Genomic DNA, 22,362 nt, shown 5'->3' on the forward strand with positions numbered 1-22,362 from the left:
TTTGAATACGTATGCCTATACCAGTTTCCTTGGCGCTTCAGCGTATTTCCTTAAGAGTCTCGCACTGAATCTCGATCTAGAATCTGTAATTCCCGCTATTTCCTTTAATGTAGCCATTTCACCTTTAGGCCGCTCCGGATGGTTACTCCTAGGTAGCTACTGATTAGTGTCTTGTCGCCAGTACTGAGTCTTTTCGCCTTTTGTGTATAACCCATTACATTTGTCCAACTTCAGGGGCAGCTGCTACTGCTGCAGCACCAGTCCTCGACCATCAGCAGGTGTCTCTACATACCGGTACAGTCTTGCGGCTCTACATCCTTTCTGTAATATCGACAACAGCCTCGTCCACAAATAGCCTCACGTCGCCGCCGACATTACCCCCCAGAATGTAGATCACTAATAAAATTTGTAAATAGTAGTGACCCTACAACACTCCCTTCGGGTACTCTCGGCATTATCTTTGCAGTTGTCGATTATGCTCCGCTGAAAACGGCTTGTAAAGATCTGTCTGCAGGGAAGTCCCAACCCAATTTGCTTAGATTCTCAGTAACGTTGTATTTCTGTTCACTGAACGTCAGTGGAGAATTGTATCGGATGCCTTCCAGAAGTGAAGGAGCTCGGCAGCAACCTGTTGCCACTCATACTTTCTGTGTTGAAATCGCGCTGGTGAACGCCATTTTTACGCCTGATCTCAGCCACCAAGGAAAGGAGAGGTGTCAGCTTACATTATCTCGTCAAAAGATGTCCTACATTACATCCTGAGACTTCTTGCACTGAAGTGCTTAATTTCTAAAATTTTAGACCCCCCCCCCCCCACCCCCACGCACAGACACATAGCCATAAAAATCACAAGTTTAGATTCTTGAAAGCTGAGCGTCAACTTACTTTCCAACAACGTTGCGGGGCAGGGAAAGATATCGAGCGCCACGGCGGAAGGGACGTGACGAGAGGGGAAGAATATTTCCTTTCTTCTTCTTCTTATTCTTCTTCTTTTTTCACGAATTCCTTTCTTGTGTCAACCTCTTCATCTCAGAGTGGCACTTGCAACATACATCCTCAATTATTTGCTATACGTGTTCCAGTCTCTGTCTTCCTCTACAGTTTTTGACCTCTACAGCTCCCTCTACCTTTCCTCTCCGAGTCTGCGCAGAACCTCTTCATTCCTATCCTTGTCACTCCATGTAATTCTCAAAATTCGTCTGTAGCACCAGATCTCAAATGTTTCGATTCTCTTCTGTTCCAGTTGTCCCACAGTCCATGCTTCTCTACCACACAATGCTGTGCTCCAGACGTACATTCTCAGAAATTTCTTCCTCAAATTAAGGCCTATGTTTGATATTAAAGACTTCTCTTGCCCAGGAATGCCCTTTTTGCAGGTGCTAGTCTACTTGTAATGTCCTCCTTGCAACGTCCGTCATTGGTTATTTTATCTAGATAACTTCGTGACCATCAGTCCTGACGTTAAGTTTCTTGCTGTTCTCATTAGTTTCTCCCTTCTTCGATTTACCGTCAGTCCATATTCTGTACTTATTAGACTCTTCATTCCATTCAGCAAATCATGTAATACTTCTCCACATTCACTCAGGCCAGTAATGCCATCGGTGAATCGTATCATTCACCTAGAATTTTAGTTCCACTTCTGAACTTTTCTTTTATTTCCATCATCGCTTCTTCGATGTACAGATTGAACAGTAAGGTCGAAAGACTATATCTCTGTCTTACACCCTTTTTAATCCGAGCACTTCGTTCTTGGTCGTCCACTCTTATATTGCCTCATGGCTCTTGTTCGTATCGTATATTATCCGTCTTTCCCCATAGCTTACCGCTATTTTTCTTAGGATTTGGAACGTCTTGCACCATTTTACATTGTCGAACACTTTTTCCAGGCCGACAAATCGTATAAACGTGTCTTTATTTATCTTTAGTCTTGCTTTCGTTATCAATCGCATCGTCGCAATACCTTTCTGCTGCCTTTACCTTTCCTAAAGCCAAACTGATCGTAATCTAGCGCATCCTCAATTTTCTGTACCATTCTTCTGTATATTATTCTTGTCAGCAACTTGGAGCCGGCCGCGGTGGCCGAGCAGTTCTAGCCGCGCTGGTGGCCGAGCGGTTCTGGCGCTACAGTCTGGAACCGCGCGACCGCTACAGTCGCAGGTTCGAATCCTGCCTCGGGCATGGATGTGCGTGTTGTCCTTAGGTTAGTTAGGTTTAAGTAGTTCTAAGTTCTAGGGGACTTATGACCTCAGCAGTTGAGTCCCATAGTGCTCAGAGCCATTTTGAAGTTCTAGCCGCTCTCACTTGGCTTTAGCGCATCAGTTGCGTAGCTGTTGCGCAATGCCTGGTGTCCTTGAGAGGGGAGGGCATGGATGTGTGTGATGTCTTTAGGTTAGTTAGGTTTAAGTACGAGGGCAGTTCAATAAGTAATGCAACACATTTTTTTCTGAAACAGGGGTTGTTTTATTCAGCATTGAAATACACCAGGTTATTCCCCAATCTTTTAGCTACACAACACTATTTTTCAACGTAATCTCCATTCAATGCTACGGCCTTACGCCACCTTGAAATGAGGGCCTGTATGCCTGCACGGTACCATTCCACTGGTCGATGTCGGAGCCAACGTCGTACTGCATCAATAACTTCTTCATCATCCGCGTAGTGCGTCCCACGGATTGCGTCCTTCATTGGGCCAAACATATGGAAATCCGACGGTGCGAGATCGGGGCTGTAGGGTGCATGAGGAAGAACAGTCCACTGAAGTTTTGTGAGCTCCTCTCGGGTGCGAAGACTTGTGTGAGGTCTTGCATTGTCATGAAGAAGGAGAAGTTCGTTCTGATTTTTGTGCCTACGAACACGCTGAAGTCGTTTCTTCAATTTCTGAAGAGTAGCACAATACACTTCAGAGTTGATCGTTTGACCATGGGGAAGGACATCGAACAGAATAACCCCTTCAGCGTCCCACAAGACTGTAACCATGACTTTACCGGCTGAGGGTATGGCTTTAGACTTTTTCTTGGTAGGGGAGTGGGTGTGGCGCCACTCCATTGATTGCCGTTTTGTTTCAGGTTCGAAGTGATGAACCCATGTTTCATCGCCTGTAACAATCTTTGACAAGAAATTGTCACCCTCAGCCACATGACGAGCAAGCAATTCCGCACAGATGGTTCTCCTTTGCTCTTTATGGTGTTCGGTTAGACAACGAGGGACCCAGCGGGAACAAACCTTTGAATATACCAACTGGTGAACAATTGTGACAGCACTACAACAGAGATGTCAAGTTGAGCACTGAGTTGTTTGATGGTGATCCGTCGATCATCTCGACCGAGAGTGTTCGCACGCTCCGCCATTGCAGGAGTCACAGCTGTGCACGGCCGGCCCGCACGCGGGAGATCAGACAGTCTTGCTTGACCTTGCGGCGATGATGACACACGCTTTGCCCAATGACTCACCGTGCTTTTGTCCACTGCCAGATCACCGTAGACATTCTGCAAGCGCCTATGAATATCTGAGATGCCCTGGTTTTCCGCCAAAAGAAACTCGATCACTGCCCGTTGTTTGCAACGCACATCCGTTACAGACGCCATTTTAACAGCTCCGTACATGGCTGCCACCTGTCGGAAGTCAATGAAACTGTACGAGACGAAGCGGGAATGTTTGAAAATATTCCACAAGAAATTTCCGGTTTTTTCAACCAAAATTGGCCGAGAAAAAAAATGTGTTGCATTACTTATTGAACTGCCCTCGTAGTTCTAAGTTCTAGGGGACTGATGACCTCAGAAGTTAAGTCCCATAGTGCTCAGAGCCCTTTTGAACCATTTGAGCAACTTGGATGCATGAACTGTTAAGCTGATTGTGCCTTATTGCTCGCACTTGTCAGCTCTTGCAGTCTTCGGAATGTCAGAAGGTATGTCGCAAGACTCATACATTCTCTCCACCAACGTAAATAGTCGTTTTGTTACATTTCCCCCAACGATTTTAGAAATTCTGGTGGAATATCTATCCCGTCTGCCTTATTTGATCTTAAGTCCTCTAATGCCCTCTTAAATCCTGATTCTAGTACTGTTCTAAATCGAGTTCTGTTTCTTCTTCTGTCATATCCGACAAATCTTCCCCCTCATAGAGACCTTCAATGCGCTCTTTCCGCCTATCCGCTCTCCCCTGTACATTTAACAGTGCAATTCCCGTTCCACTCTTAATGTTACCACCCTTGCTTTTAATTTCACCGAAGGTTGTTTTGACTTTACCATATGCTGAGTCAGTCCTTCCGACAATCACTTCTTTTCCGATTTCTTCACATTTCTCATGCAGCCATTTCGTCTTAGCTACCCTGCACTTCCTATTTAATTCATTCCTTAGCCACTTGTATTTCTGTATTCATGAATTTCCCTGAACGTTTCCGTACTTCCTTCTTTCATCCAGCAACTGAAGTATATCTTCTGTTACCCACGGTTTGGTTACGCCGCGCGATTGGGGGTGCCATGTCACGGATTGCGCGGCGCCACTCACCGGAGGTTCGAATCCTCCCTCGGGCATGGGTGTGTGTGTTGTTCTTAGCATAAGTTAGTTTAAGTAGTGTGTAAGTCTAGGGGCCGATGACCTCAGGAGTTTGGCCCCTTAGGAATTCACACACATTTGAACATTTTCTTCGCAGATACCCTCTTTGTACCTGTTTTTCTTTCCAACTTCTGTGCTTATCCCTTTTAGAGACATCCATTCCTCTTCAACTGCATTGCCTACTGAGATATTCCTTATTTATATAGCTACAGCCTCAGAGAATTGCAAGCGTATCTCGTCATTCCTTCCGTAACCCACTTCTTTGCGTATTGATTCTTCCTGACTAATCTCATAAACTTCAGCCTACTCTCCATCACTGATCTGAATCTATATCTGTTGCAGTATATGATTTCGTAATCTCTGTCTGACAATGACGTAATCCAACCGAAATCTTGCCGTATCACCCGGCATTATCCAAGTATACCTCCACCTCTTGTGTTTTCCTTATCGGCTCGAAAGGCTGCTAACTTTTAGCCAGAAGCTGCGGCATAAATTAAGACACGGTAGATTTCGTTAAAGCACTTTCTACAGACGCCAAGTTCAAAGACTCCTCACATTATTTATTTTTCAGTGACACACGTAACACGAGTCGTCGTCATGCTACTAGGTCGCTGACGTTGCTAGCTGTCTTAAACAAAAGGCGATATGAACCATTCACAACGTCGGAGTAGGGATAGCAGTTATTGATGAAACAATCGGTTTTCGGTTACACCGGTTATTTTCATCTCTAGTTTAACCTAACTGTTAGAACCGCTCAAAATAACCGTTTTTTGAAGTAACCGAATTTCGATTTTTTGTTGCTATTATTTCAAAAAATAAAAGAAAGTGTGGGGCAGAGATTGAAAAATTCTACGCCTCCCTCAGACTTTCGCCTCGTGCGTTTGAAGATACCTAGAATCAATCTATCAAATAAAATAGGTAAACAAAAGAAAACATTCTTCCACCGTTCGCTTCGTTTCTCGAGAAGCAATGAGGAACTACAAAATATTCACCAGTATTCACGTAGAGATTCTAACTTTTTAAACCTCTGTTAAAAAGTCTTGTTATAATCGAGAATCATACCACTATTTGGGCATTTAGAGAAGTGAGCGCTAATGAGTGAAAACTAAGGGTGGAGAACTCTGTTTCTCATCTTACAATGTCCGGTTCTCAAGGTTGCAAGCAGGTAAAGGCATATTGTGGAGACACCGGCAGCATATTTTAACTAATTTCTGTTTTTATTATAAACTGTGAATGAGTTGTTAAGTTTTTAATTTATTACTCATGCCATAACTTCCATTTTTTGCTACTACATAGAAAAGTCAGACAAGTAGGCTAATAAGCTTGTGTGTAAAATTTCTCGCGTTCTTTTTCTTTAACTATCGTATTTCGAACGAAAAGCCGTCTTTTAGTCAAATATATATCTCTACTTTGTAACGGGAATTTCGATTGATTTTTTGCTGACGAAATCAAAAATATTCTTTAAAAAAATTCATATGAAAAATTTAGATAGAGGGCAAACTACAATATTTATCAGGAACAATTATATTGTAACACTTAAAGTTTTCATAATGACTTAACCCAATGGCGAATATTTGTTGTCCAGCTTGTTCATAAATACTTGTTCTATAATATGTCGATTCGTAAGTCGACTCCTCCTATGAGAAACAATTCCATTCAAAATCGATACCAGTCTTTCAGAAGCCACAGAACTCCATACCAAACAGTTTTTTGAATAAAGGTTTATCTAAAAAAAATTGAGCACCACTGCTAGGCCAAATTGATACATCGGTTTCATACCCGTTTATCAGTAAAAGGGATATACACCTGTTATAACCCAGACCAAACAAATACCGAAAACTACTGGTTATTTAGAACTAAAATACCGGTATCGCTTTTAACTGGTCGGTTTTTCCCATCCCTATATCGGAACGAATCTCAACTCATCTTGGGCACACTACAGATCTCTCTAGGTTGCTGGCGGTCGTAAACAAAAGACAGTTGTGATTCTTCAGTTTCTCCCGGCGTGTTCCTTGTTCGAACAGTCCACAGATGTACTGCCGGTCCACAGTGTGCAACGGGCACAATATTTCGGCGATCAGACATGCCGCCATCGTCAGGTGCGCTGACGAACTGAGCTCCTGACGGCGGGCGGCCTCATAGGGGGAAGGGATTTAAGACGGACGCCCTCCCTCAGGAGCTCAGTTCGTCAGCGCACCTGACGATGAAGCCACATATCTGATCGCCGAAATATTGTGCCCGTTGGACACTATGGACCGGCAGTACACCCGTGGACTGTTCGGGAAAAGACAGTTATCACGAAGGTTATCGACATATACCGATCTCAACTTCAGAACGAAGCTCATCTTGATACACACACACACAGTACCTCGCACCTCGCCAGACGTCCCTGCCCATCGCATCACGTTGTTGCCAGCGTGCAGCGGCAAATTATAGTTACGTTGCGATTTAATACACGTGTACTATTTTAAATTTGCAGTGCCCGCTAGTTCCAACGATATTAAAAAAAGTCCCTAGGAGGTGCTGGAATGCCGTTCAGACCGAATTTCGCCCTAGTACACTGCCTCAAATCAATGAGAGAACAAGGCTCTGCTTGTGACCTGTCGAGTCTGATTGTGACGCAATGCTGTGTGTTCGTCTCGTTATCATCGCAGAGAAGAAGGCTGAGCGCCGGTGCCAAGTTAGTGACGTGACACGGACACGCAGTCCACTTGTCGGAGAACGACGACAACCGTGTCTGCTAAGGCTTCGTCGAGAATATCAGTGCAGAAAACGCAGCGCTATTTAACGACGCGAAAATCTGAGAATTACAACATTCTGTAAAGGGGAAATTAATGTCCCTTTTTACGCCTTGCAGTATTGTATCACTAACCCGAAGGGGGAAGGAAATACAAGGGAAAGGCAGAGATAATCTATCTCAAGCTGCTGGGTTCAAACAGCTGTGTTACGTAATTTGGTTTCACGTAAAGTGGACCAGCATAGCAGCCGCTCTTGCTGAATTCGCGTTGATAAGGACAGCTGGTAGCATCTCGTCCATAAATACACTCCTGGAAATTGAAATAAGAACACCGTGAATTCATTGTCCCAGGAAGGGGAAACTTTATTGACACATTCCTGGGGTCAGATACATCACATGATCACACTGACAGAACCACAGGCACATAGACACAGGCAACAGAGCATGCACAATGTCGGCACTAGTACAGTGTATATCCACCTTTCGCAGCAATGCAGGCTGCTATTCTCCCATGGAGACGATCGTAGAGATGCTGGATGTAGTCCTGTGGAACGGCTTGCCATGCCATTTCCACCTGGCGCCTCAGTTGGACCAGCGTTCGTGCTGGACGTGCAGACCGCGTGAGACGACGCTTCATCCAGTCCCTAACATGCTCAATGGGGGACAGATCCGGAGATCTTGCTGGCCAGGGTAGTTGACTTACACCTTCTAGAGCACGTTGGGTGGCACGGGATACATGCGGACGTGCATTGTCCTGTTGGAACAGCAAGTTCCCTTGCCGGTCTAGGAATGGTAGAACGATGGGTTCGATGACGGTTTGGATGTACCGTGCACTATTCAGTGTCCCCTCGACGATCACCAGTGGTGTACGGCCAGTGTAGGAGATCGCTCCCCACACCATGATGCCGGGTGTTGGCCCTGTGTGCCTCGGTCGTATGCAGTCCTGATTGTGGCGCTCACCTGCACGGCGCCAAACACGCATACGACCATCATTGGCACCAAGGCAGAAGCGACTCTCATCGCTGAAGACGACACGTCTCCATTCGTCCCTCCATTCACGCCTGTCGCGACACCACTGGAGGCGGGCTGCACGATGTTGGGGCGTCAGCAGAAGACGGCCTAACGGTGTGCGGGACCGTAGCCCAGCTTCATGGAGACGGTTGCGAACGGTCCTCGCCGATACCCCAGGAGCAACAGTGTCCCTAATTTGCTGGGAAGTGGCGGTGCGGTCCCCTACGGCACTGCGTAGGATCCTACGGTCTTGGCGTGCATCCGTGCGCCGCTGCGGTCTGGTCCCAGGTCGACGGGCACGTGCACCTTCCGCCGACCACTGGCGACAACATCGATGTACTGTGGAGACCTCACGCCCCACGTGTTGAGCAATTCGGCGGTACGTCCACCCGGCCTCCCGCATGCCCACTATACGCCCTCGCTCAAAGTCCGTCAACTGCACATACGGTTCACGTCCACGCTGTCGCGGCATGCTACCAGTGTTAAAGACTGCGATGGAGCTCCGTATGCCACGGCAAACTGGCTGACACTGACGGCGGCGGTGCATAAATGCTGCGCAGCTAGCGCCATTCGACGGCCAACACCGCGGTTCCTGGTGTGTCCGCTGTGCCGTGCGTGTGATCATTGCTTGTACAGCCCTCTCGCAGTGTCCGGAGCAAGTATGGTGGGTCTGACACACCGGTGTCAATGTGTTCTTTTTTCCATTTCCAGGAGTGTAGTTCCAGTGAAATACGAATAATGAAGTACGTCCGTGAAGAACCCGATGCTCTATACACAGAAATAAATTTACTCCTTAAAAACCGAATTTAATTGTGAGATTCTGATAGGACAACTTCAATAATAAATGCCGAACAACGGAATTCCCCTACTTTAATCCCATTCCCCTCCCTGTCCTGTCTGAGCCCGAAATCTTTGTAAGACTGTGGAACGATATGCGTTGTTGCCGAAGTTAACAGCCATTTTTCGGTCGGCTAGTCACTTATTTAAGCCATCTTGGGATTTTTGCATAGCACTAGTGCAATAACTGCAGTATCTTGGGTTTTTCTCGAATCTACATGTACTCCTCATTTCACACATGGCAGAGGGTTCATCGAAATACTTCCACACTATTTTTGTACTGTTCCACTCTCGGACACCGCGCAGGAGAAGCGGACACTTACATCGTTCCGTACGAGCGCTGATTTCTCTTATTTTATGACGATGATCGTTTCTCCTTGCGTAGGTGTGCACCAACGTAATATTTTTGCGTTCGGAGGATAGAATTGATGAATGAAATTTCGTGAAAAGATTTCTTCTTTGTTTTAATGATTGTCACCTCGACTCACATACTATATCCGTGACAAAAAATGGTTCAAATGGCTCTGAGCACTATGGGACTTAACTTCTGAGATCATCAGTCCCCTAGAACTTAGAACTGCTTAAACCTAACTAACCTAAGGACATCACATACATACATGCCCGAGGCAGGATTCGAACCTGCGACCGCAGCGGTCGCGCGCTTCCACACTGTAGCGCCTAGAACCTCTCGGCCACTCCGGCCGATTTATCCGTGACACTCTCTCTTCTGTTTCGCTACAGTAAAAACCGAGCTGCCCTTGTCTGAACTTTTTCCGTGTCCTCCGTCAATCCAATCTGGTACGGATCCCATAATATACAACTGTACTCCAAGCGAGGACGGACACGCGTAGTGTAAGCTGTCTCTTTATTGGATTCGTTGCATCTTCTAAGTATCCGCCAGTAAAAACCGTGTTTGTTTCGCCTTGGGCAACGGCCTAGCCGCATTGGATACACCGGTTCCCGTCAGGTCACCGAAGTTAAGCGCTGTCGGGCGTGGCCGGCACTTGGATGGGTGACCATCCGGGCCGCGTTGCGCTGTTGCCATTTTTCGGGGTGCACTCAGCCTCGTCATGACAACTGAGGAGCTACTCGACCGAATAGTAGCGGCTCCGATCAAAGAAAACCATCACAAAGACCGGGAGAGCTGTGTGCTGACCACGCGCCCCTCCCATCCGCATCCTCAGCTGAGGGTGACATGGCCGTCGGGTGGTCCCAGAGGGCCAGTTGTCTGAAGACGGAGTGTTTTGTTTCGCCTTACCCACAACATTACCTATGTGATCTTTACAATTTTAGTTGTTTGTAGTTGTAATCCCTAGGTATTAAGCTGAATTTACAGACTTCAGATTTGTGTGATTTATTGTGTAATCGACATTTAACGCGCTCCTGTTAGTACTCATGTGGATGACCTGACATTTTTGATTATTTAAGGTCAATTGTCACTTTTCGCACGCTACAGATACCTCGTCTAAATCATTGTGCAGTTCTTCTGTTGACTTTACTAGATGGTAAATGACAGCACAATCTGCAAAAAATCTGCACAATCTGCAGTCTGCGGCTGTTGAGATTTTCTCATAAATCATTTGTATAAATTAGAAACATCAGAGGCCTATAACGCTTTCTTGGGTAATGCCAGATATCCTTTGTGTTTTTCTCGATGTCTTTCCGTCAGTTACTAGGAACTGTGAGCTTTTTGACAGGAACTGTCGTATTCGCGATTTTTAATTTAGTGCAGGTGCCCTGTTTCTACATGTTTTTGTTTTTCTAGACGGAAATGAAGGAAGGATGGATGAGAGCGAAAGTGACTCGATGATTTGGCGGACCTGTATGTATATTTTGGAGTGTCGGTGGACGTACTCCCCACTGCTCTTGAACAAATCTGGTACTTTTATTGCAGTCACATCAGTAACAGTATTAATTAACACAGAACATTCCACTGACGGTGATCAATAAACGCAACCTGTTGGGAAAGTAAAAAAGTTTTTCAAAACCTCGACGAATAACTTAGCGGAGAAACTAAACGGAATTTCTCCGTTGTCCCAAACATCGTGCCGAGCACTGTATTTTCCCCTGAAGTGATTTCGTGGTGTGACAACAAAGTTTATGAGTGCGCGATTATATGCTGACGTTCGGCTCAGTGGTACCCGTTTCGAGGACTGCTGACGAAAGTACTTTTATCGTAGGCATTTGTGCGGCGTGGGGCAGGAGAGCTGGTGGAATCACAAGACTTTGTTCCAGTATGTTGTCACAGCGTTTCGTAGAGTGAGGGCGTGTCACCCATCCGTCTGATGCGGGCGTTATGCCCGCTGGTCCTGTCTTCGTGCTGTTCAAGAGCACTAGGCTGTGTCCCAGCATCGGTTTTCGCTCTTACTCTTGTCTTATCGTACAACATGAACACGACACCACACCGCATACACATAACCAATTACTATCACCTAAACTTGACACACTGATACACTCTGATATTCCGTGTGGAAAGGGCCCGTAGTATGTGAAGGAAGAAAACAAACTAACCGACTGGCAAGGGGGCGCTAGCTGAGAGACTGGAATATTTAGGAACACCAGAGATTGTCAAGGAGCGCTTTGGTTGCTGTTAGTGGAACCACTTTGTGCGGGGCCGGAAAGAAGCATTTTCGGGAGGCGCTCCCTGGAAATGGATGACAAATCTTTGAAATGTAAGCCTAGAGCCGAGGAAACTTATGCCACTGCTGAATATGTTGGTAGAATAACTGGTCACTTGCGGTTCAGAAATTCTTATTTATTGCAGCGTTTCGGGCGCAGCCCATCATCAGAATATCAGCCAAAGAAAGGAACAGAGGCATAAACACAATCTTAACTGACGAAAGTCACCAAGAGTTAATTTACAAAAGGTGTTACAAAGAACGCTCAGAAAGTAGTCCGCCGCCCCCCCCCCTTCTTTTTCTTTTCCTTGTTTCCCTCTCTTCTCTTTCGTCGCCGGCTCTAATTGTGCCTTGTGTGGTTTATGCACTGTTGTAACACTCTTATTTTTGTTATGTACTAGCGATCCGACCCCACTTTGAGTGGGTAACATTAAGTGTTCACGGCGGGACGATTTGGATGGTTAGCGAATTTTGTTTGCAGGCCGCTGCCTAGCGAACAACGTTAAGTACCTGGATATCATCACTTTCACATGTCCGCAGCTCGTGGTCTAGTGCCTAACGTTCCTGCCTCTGGGCCACGGGGTCCCGGGTTCGATTCCCGGGCGGCTTGGGGATTTTCTCTTCCCAGGGACTGGGTGTTTGTGTTGCCCTCATCATTTCATTATCATCGTCATCATCATTCATCAGCCGGCCGCGGTGGTCTCGCGGTTCTAGGCGCGCAGTCCGGAACCGTGCGACTGCTACGGTCGCAGGTTCGAATCCTGCCTCGGGCATGGATGTGTGTGATGTCCTTAGGTTAGTTAGGTTTAAGTAGTTCTAAGTTCTAGGGGACTGATGACCTTAGAAGTTAAGTCCCATAGTGCTCAGAGCCATTTGAACCATTTGAATCATTCATCACTTGTGATAATGGCAATATTGGACTGTGTAAAGAAAGGACTGTGTAAAAAAGATTGGGACTTTGTACGGGCGCTGATGACCGCGCAGTTGAGCGCCCAACAAACCAAACATCATCATCATCAAAATGGTTCAAATGGCTCTGAGCACTATGGGACTTAACATCTGAGGTCATCAGCCCCTAGACTAAGAACTACTTAAATCTAACTAACCTAACGACCACACGCATCCATGCCCGAGGCAGGATTCGAATCTGCGACCATAGCAGCAGCGCGGGTCCGGACTGAAGCGCCTAGAACCGCTCGGCCACAATGGCCGGCATCATCATCATTACTACCACTTTCATATATATAACTTTGGCGATATAAGTAGCGCACGGCAGGAAAGTTGTCTGAAAGCACGAATTTCGAGCGTTGCATACAGAATTGGCGCTTGGAGTGACACGCAAACCATGGGCGTATATGTGTGTGAGTGATTCAGTATATATCAGATTCTGTCAGAGGTAGCACAGATAAAAGGAAAAAAATAAGGAGAAACACGTATGCTGCACATGTTTAGCTCGTTTAGCTTGTGAAGCTGGGCACACACTGTGATGAACCGTTGGGACTTATTGCCACAAATCTTTGTCGTGGACTTTATATGGCAAACTTCGTCACCGTGGTCACGCAAAGAATCGTGTTCACATCTAGGTTTGATTCAAGGAAGGCAGAAAGCTGAAGTTTAGTCATTTGTTACTTTGCTGAAGAAACGTATTATATGTAAACGAATCAAAGTTCCTAAACTTGCTGACGCAGTTTTTCGGAATACCTTTTACTTGTAGCATAAAAAATAAAACATCACATATTTTGGATTTTAGTGTGTCTGCGTTGTGCAACTGATTTCCAACGATTGCAGCGAAACTGTAAGTTAAAATTTTTTTATTGTTTCAAATTGTCTCACGTCACAGCTTGATGATGAAGTGGTTATCGTCAAAGCTAAGTAGCTTACTGCCCGTCGTTCGTGGAATTTGCAGTGAATTAAGGGTGCCAATTGCGATTGTTTATGTGACGGAAGAAGTAGTTGGGAGTTTGAAGTTGTCGTCATAATTCGAAATGCTTATCTTCACATAAGGCTGGGATTGGGGCTCACAACCTTTCGGTTTCCAGCATCCCACAGCTGGTCTGTAGAATTAAGGTAGCTGTATACTAGGTGGCGATGGCATCGTTTTCACAACTTAACTGGAATTCAACATAACTGAGACAGTTTGTATGAAATATTTATTTCGGTAGAACAACATCAAAATCGATACAGCAGTTCCTGAGATAAACCTGCATGTGCAAGCAGACACGAGCAAGTGGCTTCAGTTTACGCATATGTAGAAGAAGAGATACTTAGGTTCCGTGTTAGGTCTCTGTTCATACTGCTGTATAATTTCAATTTTATTATCAACTTGTTCATTTACTTATGTGGTCGCAAATAGCGTCATTTTACCAACTCAGAAAAGTCAACACGCGTTCATATGATTTGTCGATCTCGTAAAAACATTCGACAACGTCAAATGCTGCAAGATGTTCAAAATTCTGAGAAAAATAGGGGTAAGCTATAGGGAAAGGCGGATAATACACAATATGTATAACAGCCAAGAGGGGATAGTAAGATTGGAAGACCGAGAATGAAGTGATCGCATCAAAAAGGGTGTATGACAGAGATGTGGTGTTCAATCTATACATAAAAAAAAGCGATGACGGAAGCAAGAGAAAGCTTCAAGATTGAAATTAAAATTTAAGGTGAAATTTAAGGTGAAAAGATGTCAATGATAAGATTCGCTGATGACACTGCTTTCCTCAGTGGAAGCGAAGAAGAGTTACAGGATCTGCTGAATGGAAAGGTCTAATAAGTACAGAATATGGATTAAGAGTAAATCGAAGAAAGACGAAAGTATTAAGAAGTATCAGAAACAAGAAAAGGGAGAAAATCAGGTTCAAAATGGTTCAAATGGCTCTGAGCACTATGAGACTTAACTTCTGAGGTCATCAGTCCCCTAGAACATAGAACTATGTAAACCTAACTAACCTAAGGACATCACACACGTCCATGCCCGTGGCAGGATTCGAACCTGCGACCGTGGCGGTTGCGCGGATCCAGACTGAAGCGCCTAGAACCGCTCGGTCACCCCGGCCGGCAGAGAATCAGGATCGGTGATCAGGAAGTAGATGAAGCTAAAGGAATTCTGCTTTCTAGGTAGGAAAACAACAAATGGCGGATGGAGCATGGGGGGCATCAAAAGCAGACGAGCACTGGGAAAAAGGGCATTGCCGGCCAAGACAATTATTACAGGCCTTAATTTGATAAAGATATTTCTGAGAATGTTCGTTTGGAGAACATCATTGTGTGGTAGCGACAAATGGACTGGGCGAAAACCGGAACAGAACAGAATCGAAGCATTTTAGATGTTTTGCTACACAAGAATGTTGAAAATTATGTGGGCGGATAAGTTGAGGAATGAGGGGGTTCTCCGCAGGATTGACAAGGAAAGGAATTTATGGGAAACACTGGCAAGACAGGGACATGGTGGCAGGACATCTCTGAAGACATTAAGATGTATTTACATGGTGCTAGAGGGAGCTGTAGACGGTAAAATCTGTAGAGAAAGAGAGAGATTGGAATGCATACAGCAAATAATTGAGGACGTAGGTTGTAAGTGACTGACATAAAAGAGGTTGGCACAGGAGAGGAATTCCTCGTTGGCCGCATCAGACCAATCAGAAGACTGACGACTCAAAAAAAAAAAAATAATAATAATAATAATTGGAACGCCACTAGTTGTTTCATGTATGCGCTATGTAGTGTTGTGTGTACTCTTGTTTTGTGATATGTTTTTAGGTATGTATTTAGATCTTTGTACCTGTTCTGCCCGTTGTGGTTTCAATATCAAGTTGTTATTTATGAGGACACAAATAGCTCCACTGTTCTTATATATGCCCGTCACCTGGTGGTAGTTTCTGTTGCGTAACTTTTGCATGTCATCTGTTTATGAGTTGACTACTTGCGCCGACGGCTGACGCATGTGACTCCGTACTATGTACGGAGAAATTTCTTTTCGATATGTCGGTTTTTTGAGCATTCTTTCTAACACCGCTTGTAAATTTACTCTTAGTGACTTTCGTCAATTACGCTTGCGTTTAGGGCTCTGTACTTTTATTTGGCATTTGTTCTAATGATGGGCTGTTCCTGAAACGCGTCAATAAATACGAATTTCTGAACAGCAAGCAACCGGTTATTCTAGCCACTCATTCGACAGTGGCGTAAGTCTCCTGAAGCTTATTTCGTGGCTGCAGGCCTCCTGCGCAATTTTATGTCGCATTCAAGTTATGGAAGCGTAACGCACACCGACCGCAAGGCAGTAGGGTATCGATAACAGAGGTGTGTAATTTTACTGGCTTCGTCTGTAGGCAGTATACATGAATGAGGCGATAACATGTCTTTCTGGACTCTTTTTGGAGAGTGGCTGGTGGAGTTGTGAGAATACGTTCGTCGTGCCGCACAGCGACTTCCTCGAAGTGTTTTCCATCGCAGTTTGTAGAGCGTTTCTGTGAAAACTCTCATGGCAGTAAGTAAATCATGGCGAAGCGGCTTCTCTCTCTTTCTCTCTCTCTCTCTCTCTCTCTCTCTCTCTCTCTCTCGTTACTGTGATGCACTAAAGGCCTGGCCAGACAGAATGCGGCCTGGCCGTCCGGCCTGTGGCCTTGAACCGCAGCGGGCAGGCCGCACTGTTGAATCGCTTGTTATTGTATGGTGGCTGTCACACAGAGTGCGGCTCTGACGCACCGGCACGCGGCCTGCCGCACCGGCCGCCGCCGGGTTGTCACAGATTACAGATTCGCCGCAAGCCGGAGCGGCTGCTTGCCTCCGTTGGCGCACTCAACCGCTCTGTGGTCACACTGGAAGCAGCGGCGTGATGCGGTTTTTGTCTTGCAGCTCGTTGGGCATGCATCATGGACACAGAAAGACTTATAGAAGAGGTGAGACAATACAACTTTTTGAACGATACACGCGATCCTGATTTGGAGGTAGAATAATTTTGCCCTCGATATACTCTTGATAGAAAGCTGAATTCTCAGAAATAGTGTTGTCACTGTGACGTCCATAATTTCCAATATCAACTACTGTAAACTCGTAGTATGGATCAACGATCGCCAGGAGAATTGTTTGTAACGTAATTGTTTGTAACAGAAGAACTGGGATCCACTATCCTTCGGGCATTTTAACCTGATATGCTTTCCGTCTATGCTTCCAAGGCAGTTCAGAAACCCACAAAGTTCTAGAAATCCTTTTCAGATTTCTTCCACATCTCTGTTGTAGGAGTGGGTAAATACTTGGGTTGTAGAACAGTCCATATTGCCTGGCACACTTGTTTCACAATTTCTGAGACTGTTGAACGTCCTAACCGAAAAGAAAAAAGCTATGGTCTGGTGACTGTTGCCTGTAGTCAAGTATCTTATGCCGATAGAACGAATAGATGAGTTAACGATCAAAGATATGTTTGTTTAAATTCAATGACAATGTTATGAATACAATGAAACAAAACAATCTATTAAGTAGAAAGTTCTCTCTAGCGGGACATACGGAACTAGATGTAACTATCGTTTGCTGTATTCGTAAACACTGCAGATAAATTTATCACTCCACTCGTAACTACGTTGTGGGATAGCATTTTCTTCCGTCGAATCTTTCATATGATACAGCAAAACTGAAATGGAATAAATTATAAGACTTCTGTTTGAAGCACAAAAAGGCAAAAAATGGTAAAACTTACCGCAAACAAATGGCTAGTCTGTGCCCTGTATCAACTGGCTTTCTCCAGTTCGTTGTGCACTTCTCGGTGCTACCTTTTTTATCAGGCGATGCAGTTCCTCGAAACATTCTCGCGACATACGAAAATATTTGAAGAACCTATCTTCGTCAGACTCTAGATCAATAGATGATAGTTTTCTCCTAAGCTTTCTCTCCTGCTATTAATGTCGTGCACCCAACATCTCCTCTTCTTGGTGCAATTTCGTATGGCTAGTGCGAGCTACTCATTTCTGCACTTAAAAAAAAAAAATAATAATAACTCGCACAAAGATAACGTGTCCCGCGTGAAGCTTCCAAATCGTCTAACGCCAAGACAATTGCGCTACGCACGCAAGCTTAATAATGGGCTTCGGTCCTTTCCATAGTGTTAACAGCTGACGCATCAAGAGTCGCTGCGGCCGGCGGGCCGTTTCCTGTGTGGCGTCCCTGGCCGCTGACGGGCCCGGCCTCCCGCTGCGCCGTCCGTCTCAGCGGCAGGCCGGATTCTGTCTGGCCAGGCCTTAAGGGTGTCGGTCCGTCGCACCATCTCTTAGAGAGAAGTCGGTATGGAGTTTGTAGTATTCAATCGCGAAGCAATTTCTGTGATGCAACTTATCACTTGATCTGATGAATTACGTTTCTTGGTAGACCAGGTCGGCTGTTGTGTGTGGATGCACCCAGCTGTGGACGCAGATTGGGGAAGCTGGAGGAGGCAGTATTATCCTAGTGGAGACATTCGTTCCCTCGACAGATAGTGCTGACGAATGATAGATCCTTTAATCACATGCTGTGTATTTCTTGTGTGTTGCAGGCTATGGGATTGACTCAGCATACTGCAAGCAGCAGAATGGTCCGGTATTCGTGTCGAGAACAAGCCGAGAAAGTGTTAGCGTACGGCCAAGTAGGTGGAAACGGTCGAGAGGCAGCACGGCTATACCAAACCAAGTACCCTCACAGACATCAACTACTTCATACAACATTTTTGGACCTCTGTGTGATCACGGGTCCTTTCAGACAGACGAACGTGCAGGGAGCCGATGGACCGTGTGTACACCAGATTTGGAGGATCGGGTTCTACAGAATGTTGAGACGAAGCCTAGTAAAAGCTCCAACTCATTAGTTAGAAAGAAAGTACTTATTACAGAAAAAGTAATAGTAAGGCAGGAAGTATAAATTGTGGTGTTCACCCACAATCATCTTGTAGGAGTTCAAGGAGTTAGATAGTATCTGATACTTCAACTATCTTCACTATATGTAAGAAGATTACAGAGAACTTAATGAGAACACCCAGTGCAGATTTAAACGATGCTCATCCCAGCTGGCCCAATGGACCACATCCTCTGGTAGTTACTTTGAAGGTATTCGGATGTAGCAAAGTGGTGTCATTTCAGTTAGCACATGTTTTGTTTCGAATTTTTATTGAAAAAAATTTTATATATATTTTCTGCGCCATGGATATTAAGTAAAAGGTCATTCACATATACAGGGAATAGACGCAAAATTGCGCCTTTTGGGCCTCATTTCATGATTTATCCCCATCTCTAAACTTTTTTCAGTTTCCAACATTATTTGAATAATCCAACAGAACGTTTTACATTCCTTTCATTAATTATTATTCAAACTTGATGTTTGTAAAGCTATCGGCTCCATAAAACCTAAGCTTTCTGACGGATTAACATGATCTACATAATCAAGCGCCCTCGACAGATCACAAAAAACGCGAGATGTAAATACTTTATTATTTGAAGCTTGCAAATCCCGTAGAAGACAAACTGTGCTTTGCTAAATAAATCGCTTCCACTTTAATATGAGACTGGTCGTGAGTATTTACTTTTAGCGACTCTTTTGGAGGTACATGTCAGAGACCATGTCTCACTCATTTTCTTATTACTTCACTCTTTATATGTCCTTCTGCTAGTAACAGAGGAAGCATCTATTGATCAAATTTAACCAAAATAGTGGCAAGAATGCGGCATGTGGTTGGCAAAAAGCTGGTATTAGCACTGATTTCTGAAGTGGCTTACGATAGCGATGGAAACCAAACACTGTATGGATGTTTTCTTTTTAGGTATCGTGAGCGCGCCAAACAAGTGTCCCAGCTGTTCCGGGACCGACCTCGACCTCCGATGGAAGAGGCGATCTACTGGGTGGAGTACGTCATCAGGCACCGTGGGGCGCCGCACCTGAGGTCTGCGGCGCTGGACCTGGCCTGGTACCAGTACCTGCTGCTAGACGTCGCTGCCTTCGTAGTGGCGGCGGTCGTCTTCTCTGTGGCGCTGCTCTTCTTTGGTGCACGGGCGCTGCTGAGGTGCTGCACGCCGAGAATCGTCACAGCCAACGAAAAGAAGACCAAATGACTTTGCGAAGAGCTGTGCAAGTTGCAACTAGTCGAAAGAGCCAAGTTGGTCTATTATCTGCAAGTAACATCAGATAGTGGGTTTAAGGAGAAAATAAGTACTATATACATTTGCTAGTATTTTTATGGCACTTTGGAGGAGTTCGACAGACCCCAATAAAAAACTGTTTTCATCAATTGTTGCAATCATTATCAATGAAATTTTTGGTGCTTCACACATTCAAGCTACACTATCTAAGTTCCAGAGGGAATTTATAACTCTCTCTCTCTCTCTCTCTCTCTCTCTCTCTCTCTCTCTCTCTCTCTAGCAAATATGGGACAATTCAGATGTTAGCATGTTTCATTCGCGCTAGAATAAAAGACCTTCGCTCTGAGATTCTATCATAGCAGATGCTTGACCGCTGCATGGGAAGAGCATATGTTTGCTTACACAAGTGTTCAACTTAGATTCCCTGCCTATAGACACAATGACTGACGATTCTCGCAATATTATCAAACATACACAGATGGATTATTCTTGAGTTATTACACAACATTAACCGGAGGCAGTCACATCCACTAAATATCAGTGAGTTTGATTAAGAAGCGACTTGAAGTGGAATGATGACATAAAAATACTCTCAGGCAAGGCAGATGTCAGATCGAGATTCATTGGAAGAGTTGTCAGGAAGTGTAGTGCACTCACAGAGCAGGTATATATTTCTTCTATATGGTCTGTCTGGTATGGTTCCCAGATTGGCAGTCAGTATTCATGCATTGGTCGAATGAGGGTTTTGTAATCTAAGATCCAAATAAGAGTAGTGCGTTTCATTACAGTTTAATTTAGTAAGCCCGGAAGTGGCACAGAAGTACTCAGCAGAAGTCACTTCAAGAGAGGCATTCTGCATGACAGAGAGGTTCACTGTTGAAATCCAGAGAGCATACGTTCCTTGAAGAGTCAACATGTTTCGGTGTAAAGTCAAGCTCTGGCACGCCAGGCGGGAACGTTAGAGCAGAGAAGGCCGTGAAGAAGATGTCAGCCAATTGCTCGTGGACCGACCTCTTTCTAGAACGACAACGCGACAGCAGCGGCCTCTAGGCGGAGGGAACATAAACGCCACTCCCGACTGGTCGCGGCCCAGTTATACATAAGCGTTAAGACCAGAGACCTGGATACAAGCGTCCACTGTATTACTTCATTTGTATTGGAATCGTTATACTGCATGTCGCCCTTTGCTTGCGACACATCGGTATTTTCCAAAGTTAAGTGTTGTCATTTATTCTCTGTAATAAAATTCATTAATACGATTTGCTTGAATTGTTGTCTAGCGATCAGGAAAGCAGGTTTCCTAGGTACCCCATATTTGACGAGTAGGCAGGATACAACACAACCAATATCTTGCTCTCTCCTTCGTACATCCCACAGAAAGACCATGAGCGTAGAATTACATAGACTGCAGCTCACACAGAGGGTTATCATTCTGCTATCATGATGCAGCTAAATTTTGTTACTTGATTTCACGTAACTAATGCACCTATAGGATATCCTATGCCGTTACAGAAAAACTTCGACCATCCCAAATAACTTCTTGTCCTGAAGCAAAACAGAAAACGTACATTGGCCAAAACAAATGTTGCATATTGCCTTATTGTCAATACTGCACATAATAGGAAACAAAACTGTCGGCTACATTCATAACAAAAAAGAAATGAAGATAAATGCATTTTCACTTGACAAACACAAATAAACAGAACGAAACATTACAGAAGATTCCATTTCTTGTTCTCGGATGTCAGACAGGATGCAAGGGGGTAACGATGCACTTGAATCACAATAGGACGATCCTCCCTTATGATTTCCAGCCGTTGAAGACTGGAACCTTACCCTCGCGTTCCCACAGAGTCCAATATTGGGCTATTGTCATACCTCAATGCCCGACAAACCGATTCGATCAGCTGGCCAAATGGAAACCAACGGTGAGGCCCTTTTCAAACTCTGTTAGCTGCCGATGCCTATGTCTCACACGAGTATGCAGCACCTCAATAGCCTTCACAATCTGACGCTGTTCACGCCCCCTATGCAGTGGTCAAAATAAATGTCGAGCATTCATTACTTTTCAATAATGGACATAATAGGGAACAAAGCTGATTTTGTTTAGTCAGCTACAGTTGTAAGAAAACAAAATATAAAGAAGATAAACATACACTCCTGGAAATTGAAATAAGAACACCGTGAATTCATTGTCCCAGGAAGGGGAAACTTTATTGACACATTCCTGGGGTCAGGTACATCACATGATCACACTGACAGAACCACAGGCACATAGACACAGGCAACGGAGCATGCACAATGTCGGCACTAGTACAGTGTATATCCACCTTTCGCAGCAATGCAGGCAGCTATTCTCCCATGGAGACGATCGTAGAGATGTTGGATGTAGTCCTGTGGAACGGCTTGCCATGCCATTTCCACCTGGCGCCTCAGTTGGACCAGCGTTCGTGCTGGACGTGCAGACCGCGTGAGACGACGCTTCATCCAGTCCCAAACATGCTCAATGGGGGAC

The 22,362-nt window shown here is 45.0% G+C and overlaps 1 protein-coding gene across 5 annotated transcripts in view; it reads left to right on the plus strand.

The window, feature by feature from the left end:
- LOC126262440 (UDP-glycosyltransferase UGT5-like) overlaps nucleotides 1-19,996 on the plus strand; it is a 174,540-nt gene extending 154,544 nt beyond the window's left edge. For all 5 annotated transcript variants that reach the window (XM_049959091.1, XM_049959092.1, XM_049959089.1 and 2 more), the window contains one exon: nucleotides 19,532-19,996. In XM_049959091.1, coding sequence (XP_049815048.1) covers nucleotides 19,532-19,820 — 289 coding nt within the window. In that variant the 3' untranslated portion in view covers nucleotides 19,821-19,996. The remainder of the gene's footprint in view (nucleotides 1-19,531) is intronic.
- Nucleotides 19,997-22,362: the final 2,366 nt, after the last annotated feature.

This window comes from Schistocerca nitens, chromosome 6 (assembly GCF_023898315.1).
Source record: "Schistocerca nitens isolate TAMUIC-IGC-003100 chromosome 6, iqSchNite1.1, whole genome shotgun sequence".
NCBI classification, from domain to species: domain Eukaryota; kingdom Metazoa; phylum Arthropoda; class Insecta; order Orthoptera; family Acrididae; genus Schistocerca; species Schistocerca nitens.